This window comes from Muscardinus avellanarius (genome assembly GCF_963383645.1).
Source record: "Muscardinus avellanarius genome assembly, chromosome: 7".
NCBI lineage: Eukaryota > Metazoa > Chordata > Mammalia > Rodentia > Gliridae > Muscardinus > Muscardinus avellanarius.
In genome coordinates, this window is record NC_137793.1 from 72,624,651 (window position 1) to 72,645,839 (window position 21,189).

The following is a 21,189-nucleotide window of genomic DNA, read 5'->3' on the forward strand; positions in this document are numbered from 1 at the left end:
GACTAAGGACCTGAGCAGAAGGCTCATTTCCTGGGTACAATCTCAGTCTGGTTACTTACCACCTGACTTAGTTATTTATTCTGCTTTAATTGGTTACTTATTCTTACTCTGATTTATAATGAACTTAGTTGTTTATTTTATCTTAATTTATTCATTTGAATGTGGGAACAATAAATCCTCAACATGGTTTTGGAAATATTGGAGTACTGAGTCACACTGTTCGCCAAGTGTATAATTATTGTGTATTTTTTATTTTTGATGTAAATATTGGCAAAGATGGACAAACACATTTAAATTCATTTTGAGCAACTAAAATTAATTATATATGGCCCAAATAAGGCTGAACAAAATTTTGATTAGATAAAAAGGTTATTCACCTTTCTGATTTAAGATTTGCTAATTTCTGCCAAGTCTGGATTTCATTTTTTTATTTGCTTATTTCTGCAGTAGAATACTATAAAAATATAAAACCATGGACTTTAGAATGTAAAATGTACTTATTTATTTCTTGCATTTGTAGAGTTTGGGTTACAAGAACTAAAACAAGCATTTAATTATCAGTGAGTTTTCACTTCATGAAAGTGTCCTTACCATTTAGTATATATGTGAAGTTGTATCTTAATATTATGGTACAAAAACCTCTATGCCAAAAGATAAGTGTGTATCAGATTTTTAGGGGATTTGAAGTTGCCAACACTCAGACCACAGAAAATCATGCTATAAAATATACATCATGATTAGGTGTCCAGGGTAGTCTACATAAACCCTTTCAACTTATATCCTTTCTCTAAAATTGGAATAAAATCTTAGAAATTATGTGCCATGTATGATATTTCTTTATGAAAAAAATGAATTTGAGGACTCATATGGGAATAATTGGTACAGATCACCCAGCTTCCCTATCTTTTATCCTCACTGTAAACAAGTGGTGGTGGTTTTAGTGGCTTTCAGTAGGGCTACAGAAATTGAGGCCAGGAATGAAGCCAGAGGGAGGGAGACGACACTTATGGCAGAAAGATGTGAATGTGGGAAACTGAAGCTGTACACCTTTGTTTTTTTTTTTTTGTTTGTTTGTTTGTTTGTTTGTTTTTTTGGTGGTACTGGGGTTCCTGGAAGCCCTTCTACCTCGGGGCTACACTCCCAGACCTATTTTTACATTTTCATTTTGGAAACAGGGTCTCCTAAACCAGCGCGCGGCTGGCTTCGAACCTGTGCGATCCTCCTGTCTCCGCCTCCCAAGCGCGGGGATTACAAGCGTGCACCACCACGCCCGGCAAGTACACCTTTGTTTTATGCTAGCGATGTTTTGTTATATTTTTCTCTTATGCCTAGAAGCTACTCTGGAAATAATATTTTAAAAATTATCACTTATAAAAAATAACCACTTATTCAAAGTTTGTACAGTGTTACATGACTTTAACGTGCCATCAATCCTCTCAATAACCCTGAAAATATTTCTGTTCTAATTCTTATAGATTAGGAAACTGAGTCTTAGAGAGCTAAAGAAATGTACCAACCTAGGTGTCCATCAACAGATGAATCGATTACAAAATCATGGGATATACATACAGTAGAATTTTACTCAGCAATAAAAACAACAAATGTTATTTACAGGAAAATGGATGAACCTGGAGAACATTACGTTGAGATTAGCCAGCAGCCATGGAAAGCAAAAGGTCATATGTTTTCTCTCATATGCAGAAGCTGGGGAGTAATTGGGATACAAGAGGGGCTTTACATAATAGAGGAAAGACTCTAGTGGAGCAAGGGAGGTGGTCTTGGGAGGATGAGGAGGGAGAATTAATGAAGAAATCTCTTTCACTGACATTGTGTACATACATGAGAATACCAATGTCAGTCTCAGTATACTGTAAGGGGAAGAGGGGGAGTGGGGAGAGAGCTGGGGGAAGTGCTCCAAGTGCTGTGTGCCTTTATTTCAGCGTCACTATGAACTGCGTTATTATGTGAGACCATTTACCAATTATAATTCACCAATAAAAGTATAATAAAATAAAAATTTAACCAAATAAAGAAAAGCTGGACGTGGTGGCACATGCTTGTAATCCCAGTACTTGGGGGGCTAAGACAGGAAAATTGAGGGTTCTTGACCAGCCTCAGCTACTTAGTGAGGCTCTAAACAACTTAGTGAGACCTTGTTTCAAAATAAAGAATAAAAAATAGGGCTGGGGTTGTACCTCAGAGGTAGAATGCCCCTGGATTCAATCCTTTGTACTATAATAAATGAACAAATAAACAAATAAGTAAATAGTAAATGAGTCTCTAGACAAAAAAAAAAAAAAAAACTATCCTAATGCTTTGTGTAGTGGTTTATTGTAGTCTGGAGCTTGAACCACATGAATTCTACTGATCCAACAACACTGCCAATTTTCAGGTATCACTATTATTTTAAACAAATTCTGCATTTGATTAGGTGAATTTCTTAATATTGCATCTTATTCCTGAGAAGTGTTGAGGCATCTTACAGTGGAAAAGAAAAGAAAATGGAAGAGAAATTAAGGACAATGTTAAAAGAAGAGCTAGGTTAAAAATAATAGCATAGAAGGTACGATTAGCACAGAAAAAAAAAAAAAAAAAGGATGCCATATGTTTGTGAGAGACAGAGCACAAATGAGGGACAGAGTAAAGGAGGGTAAGTAACAAGAGCCAGGATCTCCCTGAGATGAGAATACCATCCTGAGCTCACAACCACAACAGATTGCATGACTAATTACCCTAATATTTATAGATATGAAACATTTATTTCCCAAAAGAAGCACTTTACCCAAGCAGCAATCATGATTTGATCTCAGGATCAATTGATTTAGTGAATGTAAAAGCCTACAATAAAATAATGTATGACATTGCTACAAAACTAATCAGACTAGTTAAAAATAAAAATGCCACCACACGTGCATTCAATGAAGAGTGGTATTTTTTGTAGGAACGACATTAAGAAGTGATAGGGAGTCATATGTTGTTTTATAGCTTCTTTTCTTCAGAATATTTTTTAACTTCTTATCATTCAACAGAGAGTTAATTCTTTGCCAGGTATCCCACTCAATGTTGGTATAGGGCAGTTATCAAAATAGATGGTATTTGCCCCTCAAAGAAATTAAAGATGAAAGGGGTAAGAAAGATATTACCCAATTAACCACAGCAAAGCTGATATGTGTTGCGAATTCAGAAGAATTAGAGGGTACAATCCTGAGGGTTCTCTCCAGGTATAGACCTTTCAAGAATCACTGTGGTGTTCTTAGTGTCTATAGTGGCCAGAATTCACTTAGAATCACATTGGGAGAAAAAGGGTGGTCAATATATCACTAGTTTTAGTCAAACAGTCTCACTAGTTTCCTTGAGTGACTCCTATTGAGAAAGCAGGAAAGAAATTATATATAGGTTGATACAGTTAATTAAGTAGTTTTCCAGAAAAAAAAAAAAAACAGATTGTCTTTCCTAGTTATACTCTCTAATAAGGTTCCATGTCAATCTTCTCTCTTCTTAATGGAAAGGCACTTTGGGTCCCCTGGAACAGTATAAAAAGTGTGTGTGGTGAGTGCACATGTAGGCTGGAGAGAGAGTGAAAAAGACCAGCATTACTTAGATAACGCAGGCTCTAAAGTACCTTAAAGCATTCAAGAGCATGGTCTCAGAGGAGATAAAACAGACCTTCTGAACACTTGAAATGCTTACAAGTTTCTAAGAATATATCAAGAGCACAAATTATTTTTCTTAAATTTACTGCTACACCATGAGAGAGAAACCGTGCTAGTCCAAGGGTGTATATACAACTTAAACCACTATGTAGATAAAAATCTGACCATCCAAGATAGGCCAGCTCATAACTTTCTGAGCAGAGAACTCAGGTGCCATTTAGAATTACTTTTTTTCCCCTCAAGAACAGGTAACTTTGGCATCTTGAGAGCCAGGCAGGAGCTCCCAATTATGCAAATCATCTGACAGAAACAAATTAAAAAATGTGGTGAGCACTGTCAGAAGCATTAAAATAAGATTACAATCCCCCTAGATTATCCTATAAAAGAACATTAATAATTATCTTATCACTATTAAATAATACCATGTGTGTACATGTGTGTGTACATGCGTGTGCATGTGTGTGGTATTGGGGGCTGAGCCCAGGGCTATTGTACCTCTGAGCTATACCTCCAGCCCTATGTTATTTAACTTTGTTTGTTTGATTATTTATTATTTATTTATTGCAGTACTGGGAATTGAATTCAGAGGCAGTCTACCTTGAAGCTACAGCCCTAGCCCCATTTTATTTTTATTTTAAAACAGGGTCTCTCTAGGTTGCTAAGAGTCTCACTACTTTCTGAGGCTATCATCAAACCTTCAATCCTCCTGTCTCAGCCTCCCAAGTTCTGAAATTATAGGTATGCATCACCATGCCTGGCTTATTTTTTTATTTTGAAACAGTGCTTCACTAAGTTGCTGAAGGCCTCACTAAGATGATGAGGTTGGCTTCTAACCTGTGATCCTTCTGGCTCAGCCTCCCAAGAACAGGGATTATAGGTGTGTACCACCGTAACAAACATAATTTATTTTAAAAAAGAAAATAGTTAATAGATACTAGGTTTAGTAGAGTTAGGAATTATAATGACAAGAGACTAGTTTATAGATATCTCACCCTCTAAAAAGTCACCTTGTGTGTTTTTTCATTAGTTGTTTCTAGAAAAAATGAATTTTTAAAGTTGAATTATCTACTTTGTCAACTGAGATAGATTTGATTCATGATGTTTCAAAAGAATCTGTTTTGAATTTAGCTACATCTACTCAGCTTCTTTTTCTTTACAACATAAAATAATGCCTGTCCTCTTTCATTTTGTATAATACCTGATAATAATAGTGACTCTTCTATTTCTATTCTTCTACTCCCAAATGTCAACAAATTTGTCTTTGTAATAAATGTTGTCTTACTAAGAAGAGATGTTTTATTATTCATTTGAATGTTCTACAAATCTACACTTACTATAACTCACTAGCACACCCACCAAATTTGACTTAAAATGTTAAAAATAAAAATGCATCACTAAAGATGCTTTTAAAATGAATTTTTATATAAAACATTACAAATCATAAATCTTGGCCTAATACCGTATTCCAACTTAGAATATGGATTGATAAGGAAATGGTTATGAACTGAATGGCAAAGATTGTGTAGCTTTAAAGTGGATAGATAGTGTTCAGACTTTCACTAACCAGAAAATGGCCATCAGAGGACCCAACAGAAACAATAGGAAACATGGATCACATGCTTGGTACATCATAGACATTACTGAAGATAATCTTTGGTAAACAAGACACATGTATAATTTTGATATTGATGAACACTAGTGAGAATGTCAAACAAATACAGGCATGACCATGTAGGAAGGGGAAATTCTAAGTGCTACAAGAAGGATACAGTATAGAGATTTTAGTTTAAGGAATCAGGGAGAATGAGTTGAATAATGAAGTCATTGCACAGGTAGAGTAGGGATGGCTAACAGAAGAGGGGACGGCGTTCCAAGGAGTGGGGAATCCATAAGAATGCAAGCTGGGTGGAGAGTCTAGAAGCTTGAAAGCTGAATGGAGCGTGTCTGGAAGGGCACTGTCCAGCAGGTGGCCTGGTTCAGCTGAGGGCTACTGTCATTTGCCTATCCTATGGAAGGAAATGACCTTACCATCCTATGGAAAAGGCAATCAAGTATTTATTTTGTTGAGAAAGAAAACTTTATGAAAGTCGAGCAAATCCAATGATAAACTCTAATGTAGTCAGTCACCAGCTTCAGCAATAATCAAAATCAGCTCTTCCTTCCTGTATACTTCCACCCACTTCTCTGCCTCGTGAATTAAATCTCAGACATCAGACCACTGCATCTGCATATAAAACTACAATATGTATTTCTAAGAGAATGACTTTTAAAAATAAAACAATATCAATATTGAATAACAATAATTGAATTCAATATTGAATAACAATAATTCCTTTATATCACCAAATATGCAATCAGTAGTCAAACTTCCAATTGTCTCAAAAGGACCTTTCTTCTTTTCACAATTTTTAAAAAATCAGGACCCAAAAACTATGCACACATTGTGATTGGTTGCTATACCTTTATGATAGGTCCCTTTCTTCTTTATTTATTTTTTCGTGTAGTACCACAAACCCAGGGGCATTCTGTCTCTGAGCTACACCCCTAACCCTATTTTTTATTCTTTTTATTTTGAAACAGGGTTTTACTAAGTTGCAGAGGGCCTCACTAAGTAGCGGAGGCTGGTCACAAACCCAGATCCTCTTGTCTGAGCCTCACAAGTACTGGGATTGCAAAGCATGCTCCACCACACCCAGCTGGTCCCTTTCATTCTTAATTTTGCAATTTATTTGTTGAAGAAATAGGTCATTTGGCTTATAACATTTCCCAGAGTTTGGATTTTTGCTGGCCAGCAATTTTAAATTAAACCCTTTATGATCAATAAAATCTCATTTTCTGTCCTGTGAGCTATCATTGGCTCCATGCCCAAAATCATATGCAGTATAATTTGGGTTATTCTCTTTAAATGCAAGAAACAAAGACTCATACAGGCTACCTGCAGCAGCAAGTTTTATTGTATGGATATGAATAAGATGGGATAAAACAATATAGAAATTTCAATTGTTAACTTCCAAGGATTCCAGGAAAATTCAGGCCTCATATAAAACAGGAACCTTACTTAAGCCAGGCTTTTTGGAAACCCACTGTAGTTCAGAGTCATTCAGGATCAGAAACAGCCCTGGCCACCAAATTACCTCATTGTTCCTTAGAACCAGAGACCTGCAAATGTCTTCTTTATTGAACAGTGTCATTGCTTCTGGATCCACACCCACTAGTGTATGTCTATTGCATCTTTGTGTCTCAAAGATTTGAGGGGGTTCTCATTGGTCTAATGAGTCATTATTTTCCTCAGGGAAGAGCTTTTTTGCCAAACTCCTTACTACCATACACACTTTAAATCATTCATCACTTATTTCTCATTTAAGTGTCAATCGCCCTTACTTTGAGTGTCCAACACTGGCCTCATCATTTGTGAACAGGGAGAGGGGGTCAGAACATGGTTATTTTAGTGGAACTATTTATAGCACTTCTGGTCACCAGTGGCTGTGGTTGTTAGACATTCTTTTTTTTAAATTTATTTTATTGGTGCACTGTATTCATACATCATAATGGGATAAAAATAATACTTTTGTAGACATACATGCACACATCGCCCAGTTAGCCCCTACCTAATCTCCACCCCGTTCCCTCCCCATCCCTCCTTCCCATGCTTGGCTTAGTGGTTGACATCTAGTATTATAGCAATTTATCCAATATTATCATTGATAATCTCACATAACAGTTTCATTTGTCTGATACCAAGCTTTTGATGACTTAAGAATAACATTTCAATATTTCTTTTTGCTTTCTTTCTTACCAGAGAATATTTCTTTCTTTTTCTTTTTTAAGGTGAAACTATCATATATTTATTTATTTTTCACAAAAAATCTATCCTAATATGGAATATGGATTCTAGATACCCAAAATGATCTCGAAAAAGAACAAAGCTAGAAGATGTATATTTTCTGATTTCAAACCATATAAAGCTACAATAATTGAAACAGTGTAGTACTGTTCTAAAGGCAGATATATAAACCATTGGAGTTAAATAAAAGCCTAGAGCTAAATTCTTCCCTATATTGTCAAGTTATTTTTGACAAGGTTTCCACGAACATTTGGTGGAGGAAATAATTATCTTTTAACTAAATATTGTTGAAAAATAATAATTACATGGAAAAGAATAAAATCGGACCCTTACCTAATACCATATACAAATATTAACTCAAAATATATAAAAGACCTAAATATAAATCTTAAGACTATAAACTTTTGGTAGAAAAGACCAAAGTTTAAACATTTCTTTCAAAAGATAGATCTAGGAGATTTAAAACACATACATACACACACACAACACTACCACCACCACCACACACAGATATCACCCCTACACATACCATGTTAAAATTAATTCATGACTATGGCTGAAAAAAATAGTTTATTGAATTGAAGGAAGTTTTCTTTAATGTATTTTCTTATAGAATCCTCAGTTTTCTTTTAAACTGTAAAGTTGTTAATGAACCAGAGGTGGTCTCAATTGCTTCTTGTGGCAGAGAGAGAGAGAGAGAGAGAGAGAGAGAGAGAGAGAGAGAGAGAGAAGTTAAGAGACTCAGGTCAAGTTATTCATCAGCCAGAGGTAAAATTCAGGACTCCAGGAAGTGGGGTCTTCTATTTCACGGTCAATTCACATCCTAAGCTCATTTTTATATTTTGTCTTCTTTTATTTTCTAAAACAACAAAAAAAAGTAAAATGAAAGAAGAAAACTTTATTATCATGAGTTCTCAAATTCTCCATTTAAATCTGTCTCTCTTAGCTTTAGCTCAGTTACTGCCTAGGAGCCCATGGCCCCAGATTTCACTCACTCAAAGCCCTGCTAGACTTGGCCTGCTCTTCAATCTCTGTCTGCAGATTTGGATTAGCAGTCTGGATCAAATGTGCCCTAGATACATGGAGCATCTAGCAATCTACCTCAGTTACAGAAAACATAGCAAAGCAAAATCCCTTCCTACAAGCAGGTGTGGCATGTGTAGTTAAAGAAAATTTGACCGAGAGAAATACTGAAGATATGTTTATTTTTTCTTCTCTAATTCACTATGACTAAACTTAAAATGGTTATAAATTCACATAATGCCAAGATGAATGGCAAACTTTAATATTTTTTTTCTTGCTGGATATTCTAGTTACATATAGAATGGCCTCTTAAAGAGCTCATAAATTAGTTTTTAAAGTTAATGCAATTGAGTGATCAGGCTAATAATCCCAGCAGTGGGTAAATCCACTGTAACGGGTTTATCTGGGTGGTGTCTTAAGATGGAAAGGTGTACACAGAAAAGGTGATTCTCTGGGGGCACGGCCTTGGAGATTGTATATGGCTCTTCCTCTCCCACTCTCTCACTTCCTTTTTGGCCTCCATGATGTGAGAAACAGCCTATGTACTTCCCCTCTCTTCTCTTTCCACTGCCATGCCCTGAGATCCATGGTCCCTGCCTCACACAGACTAAAGAAAACCCTAAGAAAATAAATCTTCTGTCCCCTATGTTACATGGTCAGGTCTTAGGATTATAGCTGTTAGAATGCTGACCAGAACACTGGATTAAATTTTTTTTATGCTTCTGATTATTACTCTCCCCTCATTGAACTTATTTTTTTCTCACACAACTGCTAGGATTTTACTCCTGCAAAAAGATAATGGAATTTTACTCTTTTCTCGCTTCAGTGTTAACTATACTAATTTTTTTCATTTTCATTTTTATTTTTCCTCAGGTATCTGAGTCTTTTATATGACAGATTACCGTGAAAGAAGAGAAATATAGAGTATTTTTATAACAAATAATATAATTAAAACTCATCTCAACTAGCCTCAAAAGTGAACCACTTTTTTAGCAGGAAGGTAGCCTGGACCAAAGCCTATTACAAAGAAAGATTTTAGAAAGTTGAGAGTATATATTGCAAAAAAATACACAGATGCCAGACAGAACTGGACACATGACCCAATTCATAAAATTACAATCAGTAACTTCATCTCATCTTGATAATTTTCTCCACCCTAATTGTTACAGAGACTCTACCTGGAAGAGATGAAAAGATCTGAAAGACTGCAAGGTACTCTGAGAGGACATAGTGCATCGTAACTTAGACAAAACTGCTTTTGGGAAACTATAAATGGTTATAATAAGTGACCATTTCCAAAGACAAATTAAAGAAATTAAAAGGAGGCACAGTGTCCTACCTAAAAATAAGCTTTTAAAGATATGTGTGTGTTTAAATTTGAATTCTGAGAGCTTTCAGTAGCTGAAATCTTAGTGCATTAATAATGGGTGTGAGCTCTGTTTATCCTAAACTCAAATATGCTAAAGGAAAGGAAGATCCATTTATTAAAGACCTCACTATTTCTAATAAGACTGATGGGGAAATACAGTATTTGGTGTAAGAGTCAATGTCAGGTGAATTATTGTGAAATGATGAACTACCTTGAAGCCAGAACAATCAAATAGATAGCTCTAAAAATTCCTATGGCATCTTTATTCAACAGTGTGGTGCTTGTGTCCTCATCTTGGCCTTCTTTATGAAAAACAGAGCACTTTGTTGTATTTGGCAGAATTAAATCTTAATAGGAGAGCCTCAGCTAAGGCTGCTACCCTTCACTTACGAAAATTAAATACCAGCCATTCATTTCCTGTCTAGAAGAGATGAGGTCTGATAATACTGTCAATTCACAGAATACTTTTAAAATCCAAGGGTGGGGCTTGCAAAATTTTTTTGGAAATTCTATCACATATTGGTATCTTTACATTTGCATATTCCTTTTAATAAAAATAATGTGAAACATTTGTTATTCAGACTTGTCATTTGGCATAATTTATCAAGTAATTATTTTGTCTTCAGAAATAAACATAATCATTTCTAAATTATTGTGATTAAAAAGATTAAAGTCAGAATAGTTTTAAACTAGTAGAAAGAAAAATAATAGCTCCTTTTGGAGTATTTTAACACTTTCCCTTTGATTACATAAAAATATAAAACAAAGGCAATACAAAAATTATCCTCAAAAAGGTACCCATAGTCTCAGCAATGAGAGATTACTGCCATTAACATTGTATAAATATATATATATATAACACATATAAGTATATGGAAGTGTATATTTTTATACAGACATATACATGTACGTATGCACATATACTTTTTATGAAATTACACAACACAGGCTGCTTTGAACATAACCAGCCTTTTCTTAAAAATTCACTATAGGCATTTTTTCAAATAAATAGGAAAAAAAATCTATGCTACTTTTGATATTTGTGTAGAATTGCACTATATGTGTTTTTTTTATTTATCTTAGCATATATTAATATGAGTGCTCAAATTGTATTCCATCTTTCACTATTAATGGATTGATAGATCCTCGAACTAAAATCTGAAGTCATACACACAAATATGACATATTTAATCTGCTTCACACTGTAGCTCACAAATAGAATATAAATGCTCCAATGAGTATAAACCTTTGAAGAGCAATTCTATTTGGCATTATATATATTGTTTTCTTTTTCTTTTCTTTTTCTTTTTTTGTGGTACTGGGGGGTGGAACCCAGAGGCTTTCTACCTCTGGGCTATACTCCCAGACTTTTTTTAATATTTTATTTGGAAACAGGGTCTCACTAAATTGCTGAAAGCCTCACTAAGTAGCTGAGGCTGGCTTCGAACCTGTGAGATCCTCCTGTCTCAGCCTCCCAAGTGCGGGGATTATAAGCGTGCGCCACCACGCCCGGCTTATATTGCTTTCTATTAACTCAAAATGTTTTATTCTCCCTCTTGTTTTCCATGTATACCTTTGGACTAGTCAAAATGTAGATATAAGTATCTGCATTTAACATATTAATTTCCAAGTTGAAGCCTTCAAAGTTACACATGCAGTAGAGAAGATGTATTAACATTAACTTAAGGAAACTGAGCTCTATGAATCCACCTTGTGCTTTTCCCAATGGGCCAATGCTTTCCCTTGGTTTTTGATTGGGGAGGATATTGAGGAATTCTCACCAGCATGGTTTATCATTCCTTTCTTTTCCTTTCTTCTGAACTGACATTTGCTATCTTCGTCTAGTATTGTGTTTAAATTGGGCTAACAAGTGTCAATATACCTTCTACGGGTCTCATTACATTGCAATCATTTCTCTACTCTAAATTGCCTTAGCAACTAGCCGGGTGTAGTGGCGCACGCTTGTAATCCCAGCATTTGGGAGGCTGAGACCTGGAGGATCGTGGTTCGCGAATAGCCTCAGCTACTTAGTGAGACCCTCTGCAACTCAGTGAGACCCGGTTTCAAAATAAAGAATAAAAATAGGGCAGTGGGTGTAGCTGGGAGGTCAAATACTCCTGGGTTCCATCCCCAGACCCGCAGATCAATCAATCAATCAATCAATCAATAAAGTAAAATACCTTAGCAACTAAACATAGACTTCATTGAGAACTCATTTTGTTCTTTGAATTTTGTGTGTCTATTTTTGTTCTTGTCAATACTGTAAACTTTGATAATTAAAGATGCTAAACATTATTTCTTTCATATCCTTTGCAACAACTTGTATTTCAAATAATATACACATTGAATATAGCAATTAAGTGATCCTGGGTTCATATAGTACTGAGAAGGATGTTAGCTTTTCAACACCATCAATATTTTATTCACTTTATTGTGTAAAACTATATATTATTATATTTAAATATATAGTACTTCAGATTTTTTCAATTCTACTAATGTATTTTTGGTCCATTATAGAGAAGCAATTTAAAACACAAAATTCATTTTTAAATATTAAAAATCATTAGGTTAGAATAAAACGAATTTATGTAGCCTTATTATATATAAATATTATTATAGGATTTTAAATGTGAAATCACTAAGTAAATCTCGTCTGATTTATTTATTTAATATACTTTTTGAAGTATATTTTTCACAAAATTACATACCTTTATACAATTTGTCCAGCTTTTGAATATAATTTTCCATACTTTGAGAAGAGATCAAATGATGGTAACACAGTTTGAAAATCCTAGACAGAAAAAGATCAAAAGATGACCACAGAGATCTTACTAATATTATATTGTTCTGATTGTCATTATTGTTTAATGTTAAATGACTAGAAAGATAATATTTAACTACACTTCAAAATTTCCACTATACCCTCAAACAAAATTAGCAGGTATGTTTTAGAAGTTTTATCAAATGAAAGTTTTATTGAAGTTTTCCTAAGAACATAGATTTTTATGTGTGGTCCTGAGGATTGAACACAGGGACATTCTATCTCTGAGCTGCACCCAAGCCCTATTTTGTATTTTGTTTTGAAATGGGGTCTCCCTAGGTTACTGAGAGTCTCATTACATTGCTGAGGCTGTCCTCCAACCTGCAATCCTCCTGTCTCATCCTCTCAAGTACTGGGATTATAGGCATGCACCACAACATTCGGTTTATCATATATTTTTAATAGCTTTGGAAAACACTCACAAGCATCTCTGAGCAATACAAACATCAGACATAGACACCTGTCATCAAGAAGTTTACAATGAAGCCGGGCGTGGTGGTGCACACTTGTAATTCCAGCATTCAGGAGGCTGAGACTGGAGGATCATGGTTCATGGACAGCCTCAGCTTCTTAGTGAGGCCCTTCGCAACTCAGTGAAACCCTGCTTCAAAAATAAAAAGACTAAAGTAGGGCTGGTGGTGTAGCTTGGAGGTACAATGCTCCTGGGTTCATCCCTAGTAACACACACACACACACACACACACACACACACACACACACACTGCAAAGGATAAAAACAGAAGACTCAAAAATACAATGTCTATGCAAAACCTACTTTAAATATAAAAACACAAAGTGAAAGTAAAGGGGAGAAAAGAATATACCATACTAACATTTATTAAAAAAGAGCTGGAAAACTCACCAACTCCATGTATGTCACTATTGCTATATATCATATTATGATATGAGACTATAAGACTATAATAACCAATAAAAGTAAAAGAAAAGATCTGGAGTAGTTATATTAATTTCAGACAAAAAAAAGACCAGAATAAGAAAAATTATCAGTAATAAAAAGGATCATTACATAATGATAAAGGCAGCAAGTCTCCCAAAAGATACATTAATCCTTAATGTGTATATGCTTAGCAACAAATTATCAAAATGCACAACAAAAACAGAACTGCAAGGAGAAATAGACAAGTTCATTATTGTACTTATGGACTTCAATATCCCTTTATACCCACAGATCCAGCAAGTAGAAAACCAGCAAGGGTAAAATTGAACTGAGCAGCACTATCAATCAACTGGATATAAGTGACATTTATAGAATACTTCATCCAACAACAGAAGAATACAAAACATGCTGTAACAAACTTAAATCATGCAAAGCATGTTCCTGGAACACAGCAGACCTATACTAGAAACCAATATCAGAAAGGACCCCCAAATACACGAAGATTAAATAACCCACTTCTAAATAGCACATAAGTAAAAAAAGAAGTCTCAAAGTTAAAAAAAAAATGTGGAGAAAGACCTGTAGAGGAAGGGGGTTGGGGCAGGGACTTAGGAAGCAAAAGAAGGAGGATTAGAGAAATAAAAAGTGCAAACACTTCTATGGCAATATGTAAGTTACTACCAATTTCACTAACACAGGTAGGGAGGGAGGAAAAGGGAGCTGAGTGAGACATGGAGGGAAATACTAAGAGCTGTGTGCATGTATGCTTTCATCACGTTGATCCTCACTGTGATGTAGAATTGCAATGCACTCATAAATAATTTTAAAAAGAAAAAATTCAAAATAAAAAAGTAAAATTGATCAAAATTGTGGGATATAGCAATAAGCAGCATCTATGGAGATAATTTATAGCACTAAATGCAAATAGCAGAAAAGAAGGTCTAAAATCAATAATCTAAGATTCCATTTTAGGAAAGTAGAAAAAGAACAGTGAACTAAATACAGAGTATATAGAATAAAATAAGTGATAAAATCAGAGTAGAAATCAATGAAGTTGAAAATAGGAAAATAAACATCAAATCAAGAGGTACTTCCTTGAAAACAACAATAAATATGAAAACTCCTAACCAGGTTAATCAGTATAGAAAAGAGAATATAAAAATTAATTGTACCAGGAATAAGTGACAGAACACCACTTGTGATTCCATGAACATTAAAAGGATAATAAAGGAATGTTATAAGAACTCTCACAACAAAATGGACAGCTTGGAAGCAATGGACCAATTCCTTAAAAGACACAATCTATCAGAACACACATATGGAAAAATATCTAATCTGAACAGATACATACATATATATATATATATATATATATATATATATATATATTTTTTTTTTTTTTGTAGTACTGGGAGTGGAACCAGGGGCTTTCTATCTCCAGGCTATACTCCCAGATTTATTTTATTTTTTATTTAGAAACAGGGTCTCACTAAGTTGCTGAGAGCCTCACTAAGTATCTGAGGCGGCCTTCAAACCTGTGTGATCCTCCTGTCTCAGCCTCCCAAGCACGGAAATTACAAGTATGTGCCACCACGCCCGGATCTATATGTTTTTATAAATGGAGCTAATAGTTAATAACCCTCTTAAACTGGTCGAGATGTTTTCATTGGTGAATTCTACCAAACAAAGAAGAAATAATACCAATTCCCTATACTTTGTTTCAAGAAATAGAAGTATAGGAAACACTTCCTAACTTGTTTTATTTTACAAACTGCAAAATGGAAATGTCTATCTCACAACATTGTTGCGGAGACTGAACACAATCTTGTTCTTAGAACTAGCATTTCTCCCCTCTTATTCCTTCAGTGGTAGAACTCTGCTTATGTTATATTTACCATATTCTTTAAAACATCAAGTGAGGTAAATTTCATTGACATTTAGATAAATTTGTGACAAAGCAGGATTTGGGTCATATCCTCCTAATCAGTAACATTATTTTGAATAAGCATCCAGAATACACAGCTAATCATTTGTATGTGATACTCTAGGAATATAATGCAGTTATATTCCACATATATGAGATAAAAGAAACAGAGTCAGGCATGGTGGTGTATGCTTGTGAATTTAGAAGGGTGAGACAGGAGGATCGCAGGTTTGTGGCCAGTCTCAGCTACTTAGTGAGGCCCTCCACAACTTAGTGAGAACTTCTTTCAAATAAAGAATAAAAAAATAGGGCGTGGGGTATAGTTCAGTGTTAGAATGCCACTGGGTTCAAGCCCTAGTACTGCAACATAGAGGTTTGAATGTGTTCTTCCTTTAATCCTGTGGCTCTTCCTGCATTCTTTTTTTTTTTTTGCGGTACTAGGGACGGAACCCAGAGGCATTCTACCTCCAGGCGACACCCCCAGCTCTATTTTTTATTCTTTATTTTGAAACAGGGTCTCACTAAGTTGCAGAGGGCCTCACTAAGTAGCTGAGGCTGGCCGCGAACCGCGATTCTCCCGTCTCAAGCCTCCAGAATGCTGGGATTACAAGCTTGCGCCGCCACGCCCGGCTTCCTGCATCCTTAATTTTGAACTCCTGATACACTAAAGCATTGCTTCCTTCTGTGTTATACCTTCAGCTGTGTATTCAGTTAACATTTAGGCATCTGCAGTGTGTCTGACACTGTGCTAGCATTCAACCAATCGTAACAAGTCCTTCTTGAGTATCAAAAGCCACTTACAACTGTGCTGATAAACAAGAACCAGCTCTTCAAATACCTACTTTCTATGTCCTCTAAAAGAAAATCTTTTAGACACGATCACTTTGGTTTTTAGCCTACAATCCCACATTGTCACTTAGCCCTAGTCAATCAGCAACTGTTAGCTCCAGTACAGGATGGCATGGTCGTGCCATTAGGAACAGCTTTGATCTCGGGGAAATGCAGTGCTGATTATCATTCCCTTAAAGTTTGCCACTGACAAAATAAAAGTTATTTTGCCATGAAAAGGTATGTACAAGCTCGAGAAAAACAACCTGCACAACACTCATGCCATGTCACTTTTTAAATGGTGGGTTGGGGGTAGCTTTTTTGAAAAATAACCTCATCAAGAAAAAACACTGGGGATGGTGATTCTAAATCCTGCCATAGCCCTTGCTTGCCAGAGTAGACAGCTTTTGCTATTAGGATGCCCAGCCAAACACAAATAATCTACTGCCAAAATGAGCTCCTTGGGACAATTTAGGAGTCTTTGGAAGTGAACGGCTCTTTGAGCTGGAAAGCAGCCCAGGTCCATTTTCAAACCCAAGTCAAAATGACAAAGAGTAAATTTCCTGGGCCACTCACCCCTAAGTGTAAGATTACTTTAGGTTGGCAGCTGCACTGTTTATCTAGTTATTTAAGGCTTTTCACCAGATACTCACAACTGAGTACTTAAACAACCGGCTTCAGTGTTAGTAAGCTGAGCAGCACTCACACACCATATGAGACAAAACCTCTGGGACTAGAGAGACAAGATGAAATCAGAGGTTATACATGTATTATTCAGCTTAAATTAGTTTTAATATTTAGCCTTATAAAAGCAAAGAGCTCTCTTTTAGAGCTAAAAATAGGAGGGTTGCAAGGACTTTTAGCTGAATATTAAATACTATTTTAATAAAAATATTTCCCAAATGAAACCTCAGCTAAATCTGGCTAGCACTTGGGGCTTTCCATACTTTTCAGATGGGAGTTTGTAGGCAGGTTTAAAAGATCGCCTCACCTTTTTCCTGCTGGGATCAAACTTTGCTCTTCAAACTGAAGGAAAACCTGAATAAATCCTCTAGCTTCACTTGCTTGTAGTTGACTTTAAAAATCATTAATTTTGGAGGTCAGAGCTGAGCAATAAATTATTAGTGTCCCCTTAGCTTGCTGTAGATAACACCTGTAATGTGTGGGTCCTGATGATAGTGGTTGCCTAGGTTACTTTTCAAGGACTTGACTGCTCTTGTCGAAACCACTGATCTTCACTTGGGACTGCCTAAGTGTCTGATAGGTGACCTTTTGACATCAGCGGACTAAAACTTCACTGCTTTCTGAACACACATCCTATGAAGAGCTGTGAAAATTGATTAGACATGTGCATGCCACTGAATATGTGCAAGCCACTGATTATGTGCAAGCCATTGAATATTTCACCTCCATTCACCTCTCCCCACCCCTCAGGTCACCCTGCCTCTGTATCCTTCAAATATTCCCAAACTTTACTCTCTCTCTCTCTCTCTCTCTCTCTCTCTCTCTCTCTCTCTCTCTCTCTCTCTCTTTGTGTGTGTGTGGTACTGGGGTTCCTGGAAGCCCTTCTACCTCCGGGCTACACTCCCACGGGCTACAACTCCCAGACCTATATTTTATATTCTTATTTGGAAACAGGATCTCTTAAGCCAGCGCGGCTGGCTTCGAACCTGCGCGATCCTCCTGTCTCCGCTTCCCAAGCACAGGGATTACAAGCGTGCGCCACCATGCTTGGCCCAAACTTTACTCTCAAGAAGGCAGATTTGAAATATGGTCCTCCTGTCTCCTCACGCTAGCCCCTTGTCAATAAACCCATTTTGTTTTTCAAAACTCATCATTTCTATAATTGGCAACAGTGTGGAAGACAAACCGAGCGTGGCTCTGCGATACTCATCACATGCAGAAAACCAATGACATGAGCATCTCTACAACTTTGGCAATAGATTAGCTAGGCTTGTTTGAGTTGCAGAAGTTATTCCTCTCTTTCTGTGCACTGAGTTTTCTCAAAAACATCTGAGACTATCCTCTGTTATTTGTGTTCTTCTAGAGCTTAGAGATAATTTTTTTTATCATATATTTATTCAATTAAATCATTTATGGCCGGGTGTGGTGGCACACGCTTGTAATCCCTATGCTTGGGAGGTGGAGACAGGAGGATCGCACAGGTTTGAAGCCAGCCTCACCAGCTTAAGAGACCCTGTTTCCAAATAAAAAAAATAAAAATAGGTCTGGAAGTGTAGCCTAGAGGTAGAAGAGTTCCATCCCCAGTACCACCAAAAAACAAAACAAAACAAAAAAACCATTTATGTTTCTAAACAAATTTTAGCTGACATGAATTGGTGACTCATTATCAGTTTGAACCTAAGAAGAAAACCAAGTTCAGATGCATATTATATTACACCCAGAGTCTCACTGATGATTACATAGATTGTTTGTAAACCTTTTTAGGATTTCTAGAAAGAGGCAGTACTGCTTCAGGCATTTTACCTCTAAGCTACACACCAGCTCTTTTTATTTTGAAGTAGGGTCTCACTAAGTTGCTGAGGCCCTCGCTAAATTCCTGAAGCTGGCTTCGAACCTGTGATCCTCCTGTCTCAGCTTTCCAAGTACTGGGATTATAGGCGTGCACCATCAAGCCCAGCTATGAAATAGCTGTATTCTTAAGAGTTTTGGAGTCTTGCTTTTTAATAAATCTCTGTAAGATTTGTTTCTCTTGAAAAGGGGATAAGAAAATAATAATATTCTATTCAGAATGTTTTTATAATGAGTATAGGAGTCCATATGTGCAAATCAAGTAAAAAGTATCTGGCATTTAATAAGTGTTAGCTATTTTCAAACTAAGAATTTTCAAATATACTTGAAAATAATTGGGGTGAATAATCCTAAATTGTTACACAAAGTTCATTTATATTTGACTTTGGTATACATATTCCTATTTGTATTTTAATATAGATATATCTAAATTCTAAAGTTTTATATTTGAGTTTTCATTCTTTTTCTGTTTTGATACATCTTTCTTCTTAATAGTTTCATCTGTCTTTCTCTTCTTCAGTTCTTATATATAGCTCCTTCTCATCTTTAGTATCTTGGCTATAAATGCACATGTAGGAATGGCACACCAGATATGTAAACTGAAGGGTAAATGACAGTATTTCTTATTTGAGCAGTTCATTGTATATGTGTTAGGCAATCACAAAAGAGATATAAGACAGAAAGATATATCAGAAGGAAGGTATGTTAGCTTTCCATTGCTATGGAAAATACCTGAAATAAATCAACTTAAAAGGAGGAAAGGTTTATTCTGGCTCATGATTTCAGTCCATGGTCATGTGGCCCTGTTCCTTTAGACCTGTGGTGGCATAGTACATCATGGCAGGAGTGTGGTAGAGCCAGGAGGGGCCAAGTCACATATCGCCTTCAGGGACACACTGCCAATAGCCTAAACTTCTTTCCATCAGGCCCCACATGCTAAAGGTTCTACCATCTCCCAATAGGGCCAGAGGTTAGAGACCAGGCCTTTAAAATATGGGCCTTTGGGAGACATTCAAGATCTAAAGTATAGCAGAGTAGAACTACAAATACAAATTAGGGTAGCTGTAGAAACATAGATATACATATAAAATGTGGCCCTAGCTATTTAATTTTAACTAAAATACTAAGAATATTATCTGTTAAAGTCGCTGAAATGGAAAAGGATGTTGTAATTAGAATAATCTGTAGCCTGTTCATTGGTTTTATCGCAGGCGAATGATGGCATGGGAAGATGTTCCAATAACATTATTTTCACATACAAAGATGGCTCAACCTAAACAGAAGGAATGCTCTATGAAAGTGGCACAAGGATAAGAGTTTGGCTTACATGTGGTTAGACTACTGGAAAATACGCTGAAAAATGTTTACAGCAAGTATCCTTATGGCATAAACTGAATGAAGTGGGGAATAACTGAAACTAGGATTGCCACATTCCTAAATACTAAGTGCTTTTTAGTAGGAGCAAAACTGAATGCCTCTAAGTATGTAAGTAATCCAAGAAAACTTTGCTCACCGTTGTATTCCCAGGATGTAGCACAGTTTCTGATACAAAGTTGAAGCTTGGTAAAAATTATTTGGCCAAATAAATGGCTGAATTAACAAACAGAATTGGCCCTGGGAAGACCAGGAACCTGTTCACAGCTTGGGCCTTCGGGGGTACCTCACCCTTTCCTCTTACTGAACTTTCTCACTCTAGCAACCAAGTGAAGGAAACCAGGGCCGTGTGCCCTGTGCCTCATCAGAGTCCTTCCAAGGGCCACTTCACACACTGAAATCTTTCCTTTCTCACCTACTAGATACAACACACAGGTCCTTCTGTATCTTCATAACCTGGGGCACAAAATATTGGATAAGTGATGGAAATCAGGTGGAAGAGATAAAGTGAGTAACCTACTTATTTCTGAGTTGTACGAGGAGAGGGGCTAGATCTATCTTGTTTATTGTATTCCCAGTATCATAACAGTTTCTGAAACATATAAAAACTCAGGTCATCTTGAATGAATAGAAATATAGGACTTCTCATTTTGATACTATTTTGCCAGGAAGATAAAACCTAGATCTTTCAGTAACTAGGCTATGATATATTTAATGATACTTCTTAATAGAAGACAGTTGTTATTAATCCTATTATTCACAAATTCCTTATTTGCAAATTTGTTTGCCTGCTAAAATTTACTTGTAATCCCCAAATCAACATTCATGGTGCTTTCATAGTAACTTGCAGTGTGGCAGGACTATTACCACAGAATATGCTACCTTGATGCCTAAATATTTGAATGGAAGGAAAGGGGCTCAAA

At 36.1% G+C, this 21,189-nt stretch overlaps 1 protein-coding gene across 1 annotated transcript in view; it reads right to left on the reverse strand.

Annotated features, from left to right (window-relative positions):
- Nucleotides 1–12,599: 12,599 nt before the first annotated feature.
- SPATA17 (spermatogenesis associated 17) overlaps nucleotides 12,600–21,189 on the reverse strand; it is a gene marked incomplete at both ends in the record, with an annotated part of 225,758 nt that continues 217,168 nt past the window's right edge. The window contains one exon of the mRNA XM_080699466.1: nucleotides 12,600–12,680. Coding sequence (XP_080555592.1) covers nucleotides 12,600–12,680 — 81 coding nt within the window. The remainder of the gene's footprint in view (nucleotides 12,681–21,189) is intronic.